This window comes from Littorina saxatilis, linkage group LG7 (assembly GCF_037325665.1).
Source record: "Littorina saxatilis isolate snail1 linkage group LG7, US_GU_Lsax_2.0, whole genome shotgun sequence".
NCBI classification, from domain to species: Eukaryota; Metazoa; Mollusca; class Gastropoda; order Littorinimorpha; family Littorinidae; genus Littorina; species Littorina saxatilis.
Genome location: NC_090251.1, coordinates 53,576,555 through 53,588,334, shown reverse-complemented (window position 1 = coordinate 53,588,334; position 11,780 = coordinate 53,576,555). Strand labels below are relative to the sequence as shown.

The window sequence follows — 11,780 nt, the reverse complement described above, 5'->3', positions numbered from 1 at the left end:
TATGACTAGGAAAAAAAACCAAACAAACAACAAACAAAAAACCCGGAAAATTACGGAAAATAAAAACAAATACGGTTTATTTTTTTCAAAAATACGGAAAATACGGAGAATTTTCATGCCTGGATAGAGTGGGGGTAGCGAGAGAGACTGAGAGAGAGATCATGTTGTGTGTGCGTCAGTGTGTGTGTGTGTGTGTCACAGTGTGTGCCAGTGTGCCCTGAGCGGTGTGCCGTCACTGTGCGCACGCCTGAGTGTGTCATATGTGTGTGTGTGTGTGTGTGTTTGCTAGAATGTGTGTGTGTGTGTGTGTGTTAGTGTGTGTGTCAGTGTGTGTGTGTGCGCACATCAGTATGTGCCATTGTGTGTGCCACGGTGTGTGTGCACGGTGTATGTGTGCGTGTGTGTTCCACTGTGTATTAGTGTGTGTGCCATGGTGCGTGTGTCTGTGTGTGTGAGTGCGTTGCACAACTGAGAAGTTTCCAAAAGTATATTGTGAAGATATGGGTGTCAGTGAAGGCGCGAAGTGCCGAGTCGACGGCGCGAAGCTAGGGGGGTCCGTCGACTCCACACACAAAAAACCGCAGAATTTAGCAACGGCAAAAATGGAACATCTTGACTTTTAAAAAAGTTTCAATTTTTTTCTCCTTGTTAGAAAACGTCTGCATCGGTTCCTAAGAATAACTTCATATATAAAATCTTGAAAATGAAGTAAAGTTTTAAGAGAAATTAAATAAACATAGTGAAGCAACTAAACTTTGTTACGCGAAGAGAGAAACGCGGTTGGCTGAGTAGTCTTCTAACCAGACCTACCTAAATTTTAGAAAAATAAAAAGCAAACTGATGAGGACACTGAGCAATTTTCTGTTTTGTAAAACAATCTTCATTAAAATAAAAAGCAGAAGATAAGTTTGACCGCCTCTGGCAACCATATTCTAACCTGGTTTCATGAAAATTGTCCAGTACTAGGCTCTACTCCTCCTCCCTAATTCGTTAACAGTATCTTGATATATATATTCTGTTGTAAACTTGAATCTTGTAGCAATCAATATTGTTTAAAGGTCTGGTAGTTGTTGTAGTCAAACGGTCCTATACCTGAGTGCCTCTTTATACAAGATACAAGATACAAGATATTTATTCACCAATTTTGCAAAAGGATTTCATCTTGGCACGGCACGGTAAAAATAAAATAAAAACCAACCAGACACATATGCAGACACACATCACCATGCATGCATACATACGTACATTACACTGTCATGCACACACAGACACAACTCACACACACACACACACACACACACACACACACACACACACACACACACACACACACACACACACACACACACACACACACACACACACACAATTATTTACATTCTCACACATAACCAGCCACATATCTACATCACAAATTCACATCGTCGCCTTGTAAAGGTAAAAACCATATCAGTTTAAAAGGGGTGCCAGTAATATCAATACAACATTAGTGAATACCAGAACAATACCTAAAATTTATAATCCATTTAAAAGTAAGTAGTACACGTAATTATTATCATTTAGTCAGATCATCACATAAAATTATATAATCATGATCTAGCCAGTTAGACAGTTTAAAACAACAGTATTAACAGACTATCACAGATCTACTCAGCACCTGAACCTAGAGTCGCATTGCACAAAACTACTACCATCACAGAACTACTCCAGCACCTAAAAAATAAGGACCATTCCACATTGCACATATTTCCACTATCACAAGTTATGAGAACAGTAATGGAATGCAGTGAAAGGACTAAGTAACAAAAGAACCCCCCCCCCCCCCCCAATCCTATAACTACAGTATATTACGTCTTCACTACAGGAGTTGTCAGTACAGCATGGGGGATGAAGCTAGAGCGAAAGCGACTAGTTCTGGCTTTCAAAGCTCTGTAGCGCCTACCAGATGGAAGAGGCTCGAAGAAGTGGTTTGCCGGGTGGGAGGGGTCGCGAACAATCTTTCCTGCTTTTCGACCTGAGCGCAACTCAAAGATAGTACTCCGGTCATATTTAGTTTTAACCTCAACATAATACCTTTTCAATGTTTAATGTAATAATTTAATAGATTGTTATATGTTGTTTACACATATCAGGAATATAGAGTTATATAATGGGGGAAACAAGTACTAAAATTAAATCAAAGAAAATAAAATTTGCATTTTGAAAAATTGTGACCAACTTCGCCGACCATAGCCGACACAAGGCGATCTGACACATCTAGGTCAAGGTTACTGTACCGCCGCACTACGCGCGCTGGCGCGAAACCGTCGTCTGCTGCTGGTTCATTTTTGCAAAAAAACTGTCTGTTTAAACAACTAACTGAAGCAGAGTTACTGAATGTGTATACTTCTGAGATGGGTATTGATTGTTCATCTTAATGCTATACAAATGGATGACATTAAACTGTAATTTAAGGCTTTTATCATTATTCCGAAAACAACATTTGTATGGAAGCCGACCTATGGCAAAACTGTATTTCTTCTCAGTTACTAGTTTTCAAAATAAGTAAAGTAATGTTGTATGAGATGGTTTAAACACTTCTTGAATATACTCCTTCACTTGATATAAGTGCTGTTTTGTCTAGATTGAGTACTTGGACAAAGCCGACATTGAGCAGGTCACAGTGCCTGATCTCTTGCAGCTCATTGAAAGCTGACTCGGTTTTGATAAAGACCAGGAATATGGTTCTAAATACACGAAGAATCAATTGGAAGACTACTATGGCGTTAAAATTGTTTTTGTCAGAGAAGAAAGGAACGCCGAATGTTTCTTTTAAAAAAAAAACAGGCAGCGAAATTCTTCGCCAATTTTACAAACAACCTAAATCCGCAGATCCCGAGACCCGATTATTAAAGGCTGCGGCAAAGCTCATTCGCAATTACCGTAAACTACCTTGTATGCGCCCCCCCCCCCCTCCCCCCTCTCCTATGCACCAATTTCGCCCAAAAGTTGAGGGTGGGCGTTTCCTTGGTACTATACCATTTGCAGGAGCGGTTCCTTAGCTAGAATAACGATAATTTGGTCATTTGGCATAGAAGTGTTCAAAGGATGCGTTATTGCACAAAACTCTCTCTCTCTCTCTCTCTCTCTCTCTCTCTCTCTCTCTCTCTCTCTCTCACACACACACACACACAGACACAAACACACGCACACTCACACAGGGAATTCTGCAAGCAAACCACGAAGATAATCTTATTGCTTTAGTGTCTGTTTAACAAGTTCATAACTTCAAAATATCTTTGACGACGCGGCCCTCTACCCGTTCTTACTCAAGAAATCAAAGAACACGTAAATCAACCTCTTCAGACATCACTTTTCGCCCAAGATGAAGCTTTTGTTTCTTCTTTTACCTCCCAGTCAAAAATGTATAGCGATTCTGTAACAACTCTAGAACCCGTTTTCTGTCCACTCCCCAAAACATTTCCGATGATGGACATTTATATTTTTCCTTTTCCTTGTCTACTCTACTGATCGAAACTGGGAGGTGGGCGTTTACTAGGTACTGTACACTGTGCACAAAATTTGACCAAAAGCAGGCTAGGGGGTGTGCGTTTACTCGATACTGGGTATATACAAGGTAGTTTACGGTACATTAAATCATAGTGTTCCGTCTGAGGAGGAATTCGTGAATATTCTTTCAGACATCAAACATCAGCTACTTGCACACAAAGAGAAGTTGTCAATATGCAGAACCAGTCAACTGTGGCTACAGAACCTTGACATGATGGTAGACATTCTCTGTCAGTCCATCAAAGATGAGAGAACAGGCAACTTTCGTCTGCATGTACGACGCCCTTTCAGTCCTTCAGGCCCTAGAGAACGACAAACACCCACCACTGGCCAAAGCATTACAGATGGTCAGACAAACCAGAAGAGTTGTCCTCCAGTGGATACCAGCACACTGTGGGATACCAGGAAATGAAAGGGCAGATGAGCTGGCGAAAGAAGGAGCCGTGGAAGACCAACCTGAAAACAGTGTCAGCTTTAGTGAGCAGAAGACAATCATCAAGGCATTGATGAGGCCAAGGACAAACAGAGATGACTACCACACAATGTCCAGAGAGCTGCAAGTCAACCTCATCAGGCTGCGTACTGGCCACAACAGGCTCAATGCTCACATGAACCGAAAGTTCAAGCTGGCGCCATTACCAACCTGTGCCTGCGGTCAAGAAGACCAAACAGCGGAACACATCTTACAGCGATGTCCCTTACTAGATGAGTAACGAAAAGAAGTGTGGCCGTCACCAGCTGGCAACTCCCTTGCAGACCAAACTATACGGCAGTCGACAGGAGTTGGAGAAAACGACAACATTTATCACCAGTGCTGGACTGATCGTGTAACCTCTGCGAACGCCAAGAAGAAGAAGAAGTCTGCATGTACAGAGTGTCCTGAAAATGTTGCCACACTTTGCTGCGTCTGGACACACCAACTACTTGAAATGTGCTTGGCAGTATCTTCAGCACATGTCTGAGCTACAAAGAATACAACCTGCTGTATATCAGCAGCTCATGAAAGGCCACCACAACATCCGGCGCAGCGATCGATACTGGGCAGGACTGTCCTCAGACCTCGTTATTGAACAGCTTCTGATGCGCAGCTTAAAGACAAATTGAGGTTTGACGAGGGGAACAGGCATGGGTGAAAGTGAAAGACTGGTGTGAATACTTGGCATGCAGCGTGAGACAGGTGTGCCTTTCATTACAAGTGACCAGCATAAGGATTCAAGCAAGTCAAGACAGAAAAGGGAACACGCGGACATTAAGAAAATTCTGGAGTTTTTCCAGAGGAGGAATTCATTCAGCGGAGACGGAAAACTCTCTTCAGCGGAAAAGTCGCAAACGAATCTGTTAATGTGGACACACTAAAACTACTGGGACAAATCGTCATTCAAGACATGGTTAGTAGGGTCTTCGCTTGCCGACCGTTCACACTCAAGAAGAGTGATCAGGCTGTCACCCTAGCCTTTGAGTCTGTGGTGTCCTCTCAAGGCGAGGCCATAAATGTTGACCCAACAATGTTCCAGCGACTAGTCAGGATCTTAGAGGCCACTCCAGAGCTGCTGCCATCAGCCTTTGAACATGAGCTCTCTAACATTCCAACATCTTTGTTTGAGCCTTTAGATCTGCCACGAGAAGCCAGAAAGCACATTCTGGCTGCCCACATTTAGTTTCTCGCCAAACATGAAGAGGAAAACGTCCACGACGTACACTACGTCATCAACGGCGGTTTTCTTTTGCACCGTTTGGCACGGGGAAGGTGGGTGACATACAACCAGCTGATCGCAAGCTACGTGGACTACGTTGGACGAAGATACCACAAAGCCAGCGTTGTTTTGACGTCGAAACGCTCTTGTCTGCATAGCCCTGTGACGACGAGGAGGACGACGTCGATCAGCTGTGGTGACGTTTTCTACTGAATTGCAAAAAAAGGAATGGCTTAAACCCCTAACAATAACAGTGTAAAGACGAATCAATTCAACAAGTGACAGTATTTTGTTATCTTATGTATCGTCGTCATATGAAATAAACAAACTGTCGGGTGTCATACCCTCAGTTTAGTATTTGATCGCCTCTTTCATATTTAGGGGGGTATGAAGCGACTTTGCCTAAAACGATGTTTTCAAAACACTCATTTTCTTGAAGCTGCTCACTCTGCTTTGGGGAAACATATGTAAGTAAGAAAAAATGCCTTGTATTATTTTATATTTGCACACGGTGGCATAGCATGGGCGAATCGGATAATTTTCGTATAAAATGTGACTAGTCTTTTTGGTTTTGCACGGAAACAATCTGACTTTACAAGAGTTGCAGCTAACTATTTCCTACTTTGCCTTTTCCACTATCAAAAACGCCTTTAATGTGAAGCTTTATGAGACACCACGGCCTCAGTAACAGCCCACAATTCGTTTTCTGTAGTGCTTGACCATTTTGGAAAAATCATGTACGCACATAATACTAAACATGCAAAAAAATACGATTTTCCCCCACAATATTTTTCTATATTTTGCATATGTGATTCTTGTATGTATATAGCACTCAAAAAACTTTAAATAGCTTGTAAAGGAATTATGTTGATGTTGAGGCAATATTTGTCAAAATATGACCGGAGTATAGAGGCAACGGAGGGGAAGTCACAGCCCGCGATTTTGGAGGCTGTCCGCACAATGCTCTCCAGTAGCTGTTTCTCTTTCTCCCTCTCTCTCTCTACTTCTCTCTCTGTTCTAGATCGTCATGATTGGCGTAATCATTTGGACTCGAGTGAGCGCCTATCACACTGTATGGAAAATATAAAACCTGTTTTGAAAAAGAACGTTATGTGGACATTTTATGGAAAGATGTGTACAGAAATGTCATCGCTCAATTTAGAATGGGCGTTTCACAGATAAATATCCACAGATATCGCTTCCAAAATAGTGTTGCCCCTTTTGCGAAGATAAATTAGAGACCGAAATCCATTTTTTGTTTGAATGTCAAACATATTGTGAGCTAAGAATAAAGTATTTAGCACAGTTTTTAAGTGTTGGTGATCAGTTGGGCAGTATGATAACAATGTTTAAAAAACAAGACACAGAAACAATTGTAGCCGGATTTAGCAAAGTTTTTGTTTTTTGCATTTCAGTTAAGATTGTCAATGTTAAATAATAATGAGGATTAATTGTCGCTGAAGGTTTTGTTGTTGCTGTATTTATTGTTCGGTTGCATGTATACATTAGGCAGCATTGATGTGCAAGATTATAGATAGAGGAAAGCTTGGAACAAACCACTGTGTATTTTGCATACGTTTCAATATCATGTTTTCTATTTTTTCCTGTGATTCATGTGTACCCCCCCCCCCCCATTGAAAGGGGCTGTAGGCCCATATTCAATTAAACTGTGTCAGTGTCAGTGTCAGTGTCAGTGTCTCTGTTCTAGATCATTCTTTTTATGCATGTTATGAATGTGGCGATGTGAATTGTGATGTAATGTATAATGTGTTGTAAAAAAAACAAAAAAACAAATTGGTTGGACAAAAAAAATAAAAAAATAAAAAGGAAAGAAAATAAACGAAAGTGTTGTGGCCGCATGGTAACACATGGGTCCGAACATTCCCATTGTCAGTAAAGCCATTTTAGTCCCTCTGGCAGGAAGTTTGCAGAACGCGTAAATCTTTTTTCAGTCACGAAAACGTTAATTCAAAAAAAGCATTCAACAATAACATCCTATCTCTCGGCCATCAGTGTGCATCTCAGCGTATTATCATGCACTTGAAACCCTAGTATCTACTCCTTTACCGAATCTATACTATATATGGGGTCGGCCCGCTATTGCGCGGGCCGCTCATTGCGCGGGGCCGCTATTGCGCGAATCTTTAGGGTTAGGGTTAGGGTCAGGGTTAGATTCGCGCAATAGCGGACCCGCGCAATAGCGGACCAGCCCCCTATATAGGTCCAATTCATTCTTCTTACTCGGCGTGACATTATCAAATGGATCGGCTAGCTTTAGCCCTAAGGGGCACAACTCCGCTCATACTCTCTTCGCGCCGCCATATTGGATGCCGTCTTTGTTAGTTTTCTTCATTGCACTCTTGTTCTTTTTGCGTATTTCACTGTGTATGCAGACAAAATGAAGAAAACTGTGCATGCATGAGTCCAAAGGGGATCTGCCTTTTTAACACAACAGCACAACATAACAAGTCGCGTAAGGCAAAAATACAACATTTAGTCAAGTAGCTGTCGAACTTACAGAATGAAACTGAAGACGCAATGCAACGCAGCAAGACCATATACTCGTAGCATCGTCAGTCCACCGCTCATGGCAAAGGCAGTGAAATTGACAAGAAGAGCGGGGTAGTAGTTGCGCTAAGAAGGATAGCACGCTTTTCTGTACCTCTCTTTGTTTTAACTTTCTGAGCGTGTTTTTAATCCAAACATATATGATTTTGGAATCAGGAACCTACAAGGAATAAGATGAAAGTGTTTTTAAATTGATTTCGACAATTTAATTTTGATAATAATTTTTATATATTTAATTTTCAGAGCTTGTTTTTAATCCAAATATAACATATTTATATGTTTGTGGAATGAGAAAATGATGGAGAATAAGATGAACGTAAATTTGGATCGTTTTATAAATTTTTTATTTTTTTTTACAATTTTCAGATTTTTAATGACCAAAGTCATTAATTAATTTTTAAGCCACCACGCTGAAATGCAATACCGAAGTCCGGGCTTTGTCGAACATTACCTGACCAAAATTTCAACCAATTTGGTTGAAAAATGAGGGCGTGACAGTGCCGCCTCAACTTTCACGAAAAGCCGGATATGACGTCATTAAAGACATTTATCAAAAAAATGAAAAAAACGTCTGGGGATTTTATACCCAGGAACTCTCATGTCAAATTTCATAAAGATCGGTCCAGTAGTTTAGTCTGAATCGCTCTACACACACACACACAGACACACACAGACAGACACAGACAGATACACACACACACACACACACACACACACACGCACGCACGCACATACACCACGACCCTCGTCTCGATTCCCCCCTCTACGTTAAAACATTTAGTCAAAACTTGACTAAATGTAAAAAGTAAAGCAAGAATACATTATTATATTCATTTATTTATTCTTTATCTCAAATTACCATGCAGACAGTGCACCAAAATTCACAAGATAAAGCTCTCAAGACAGGCAAATGAGGTACAATGCAACTCAGGTAACTACTGCAAAGTATAATTTTCAAAGCATCCTATCACAGTGTTCACTCTAAAGGCACAACCGATGATTAGCGCACTGCACACAGCAAAAAATAACCAGTTATAATCGTCTTCTCCGTTCAGTAACTTCCTTCCAGTTGTCACCCTGATGGTAAACAACTTTAGGGATCCTAAAGTGTGCCTGCTGACTGCAGTTTTTGGCCACACAACGTGTCATTTTCACTTTTGTCGAGTCGCCACCCAACGCTCAAGCACTGTCAGAGATCGTGCAAGGCATCCAACATGGCGGCGGATGACCAATTCCAGAGAGTTACGACCCGTGATTCTCATACCGCGCGCGCCGAGTAGAAATGCTGTTGTTAACTTGAGTTTCTGCAACATTTAATCTCTTGGCCGTCAACGTGCATCTGAGTGTATTTGCACTTGCAAACCTTTTCTTTACCCCTATCTAACATAATCATCTGTCTGCAGTCTAAGTGCATTTCAGCGTATATGCACTTGCAAACTTTCTCTCTTCGCCAATACTGACTCAAACACCTTCCGTCTCGACCGTCTCACCTCTTTGTTGATTCTTACTCTCCCTCTTCTTCCATGGGCTGAACTGACTCACTCATGTTTTTGCGGCACGAGTGGACTTTTACGTGCCACGGACGGTATGACAGATTTTACCCCGCCATTCAGGCAGCATACCGCGACGCTCATAATATGACGGCTTACTAGTGCCAAAACCTAGGGTTACCATTTTCACGTGAAAATTAGTAATTAACAGTGTTAATTACTCATTTTCATTTTTGCCTCGTTTTCGATCACAGTAGTCGGACTTTAAGAGTCCGCACTGAGAGGCTTCAACGTCCGGCAAACATCATTCTCACACTCTTTCTGAAATATCTTTTAATAGAAGGCCTTTTCGAGCAAGTTACTGACCTGATGGGAAGATGCATGTCACAGTTTTCTGCAATAGCGCTTTCCTTAACGTTGTTTTTTTTAGGTATCTTAGAAAAGAATAATCGACCCCGAAAACTTTCGAATCGAAGCTGTTCGATCGTAGCACTGAGACGGACTTTGGATCGGCTGTGGTCTCACACTTTCACAGATATCTTGATATAGTTCCTTATTCGACAAGTTGTCGAGCAGACAGCCGTACCTCATATTTGTTTCCACTACCACACTCATACATTTGCTTTGTAGTGTATTAGTGAAGGACAATCGATCCGAAAATGTTCGAATCGGGAGAGGAAAAATGGCGGCCGGCGGATCTCTTCGGTCGAGACTCACACACTTTCACAAATATCTTTCGATACTCGGAATTCGTTATTCAACAAGTTGTCGGTCAGACAGTTGTATGTCACGGTTATATAGACATGCGCTCAGCTCTTATTGTTAATTTGCATCGGATTAAAGAACTATGGACCAGAAAAGTTTCGAATCGAAGGATGTTTCACTGTGGCCGGTGAAACAGTCGCGCATGCGCATTGAGCCCCCACAGTCATGAGGCACATGAAAATTAGTAATTAACGCGTGAAAATTACTAATTTTTGGCTCACGTAAGTGTAGCCTATGCGATCGTAACTTTGTCTGTCTGTGCGTGCGTGTGTGTGTGCGTGTGTTTGTGCGTGTGTATGTTTGTGGTAGAAACTCTAACATTTTTTTTTTTTTTTTTTTTTTTTGAAGACGTCACATTACATTGACGTCACATTATGACGTAAGAGGGTTAGACGTCACGCGAAGGAAGTACTGAAAGTCTCGGTCATTATTATTTTGAGCGGGCCGAGACCATAGATGGATATCTATGGCCGAGACTATGTTGGCAGTCGTGTCCCTGTAAGTAGGCGACATGCTGACAGACAGATCTAGATCTAGTGTCTCGCTTTCTTGCACAGTTTCACCTATGCTCTTTCTCTGTGTGTGTGTGTGTGTGTGTGTGTGTGTGTGTGTGTGTGTGTGTGTGTGTGTGTGTGTGTGTGTGTGTGTGTGTGTGTGTGTGTGTGTGTGTGTGTGTGTATGTGTAACGGAGTGATTGAGTTCAGTTGTGTTACTGTTTGTCGATTTCTTACGTGAGCCTTGATGGCTTCGCCTCTTGTTAGTTTTGGCGCTAGTAAGCCGTCAGGAAGTGAGCCAAAGCTGAAAATTAGGCATTATAACACTTGACAATTAGTTATTAACACGTCATAATTGTAATTTTCTCGTGAAAATTAGTAACTTTCAAGGGTTAATTACTAATTTTTAGTTTTGGCGCTAGTAAGCCGTCATATCATAAGATAATTGCCTATGTCATTTTTTAGAGTTTTGAGAAAAACGCAAAAAAAACTAAGTTTTCGATTTCTGAACAATCTGCCAATCTCATTATAGGTATAAGGAGAAAACTACCTGGCCGCATGCATACGCGTGAGATAGTAAAGAGCGGACAGCAACATTTTCAGCACAAACCGGCACGGTTGGCCAAGTGGTAAGGCGTCCGCCCCGTGATCGGGAGGTCGTGGGTTCGAATTTTACTTCTTAATTTTACCAGGAAACAACATTTCAGTCTTTAGTATATATCGAGGGGGAAATATGTACACAGGCGAAAGATGAAGTCGTGACACCGGGTCATACCTAAGAGTGACTTTAAAATTGGCAATCTAGTGGCTGCTCCGCACGGCGTCTGGCATTATGGGGTTAGTGCTAGGACTGGTGTCACCGCCCTGATATGGCCCTTCGTGGTCGGCTGGGCGTTAAGCAAACAAACAAACAAACATTGTGTTCAATGATGCATTGAACATAGTTTTTCTTGTTTGTGTGTTGTGCCACCGCCAGCACGTGCGAATATGTGTGTGTGTTATGACGTATCATATTGTAATGTGTTATTAATTGGATTACCTGGTCCTCTGTCGCTGCCATCGTCGATGTCTTCTGCTTCCAGCTGTGTCGCTAGCGATGGGTCATCGCTGTGTTGTCGCCTTAATGACAACGGTATCCACTGCCGCCAGCTGCCGTGCCTACGCAACCGCCCAAAGAAGGCACACAGGGGGCATCGCCGCAGACAGGCGCGACTGAGGAG

General features: G+C 41.9%; 1 protein-coding gene across 2 annotated transcripts in view; it reads right to left on the bottom strand.

Annotated features, from left to right (window-relative positions):
• Nucleotides 1-11,780, bottom strand: part of LOC138971810 (branched-chain-amino-acid aminotransferase, cytosolic-like) — a 72,669-nt gene extending 60,889 nt beyond the window's left edge. For both annotated transcript variants that reach the window (XM_070344630.1, XM_070344631.1), the window contains exon 1: nt 11,600-11,780. Coding sequence is in view for 1 of the 2 variants with exons in the window: in XM_070344631.1 (XP_070200732.1) it covers nt 11,600-11,620 (21 nt within the window). In the remaining variant the exon portion in view is untranslated. The remainder of the gene's footprint in view (nt 1-11,599) is intronic.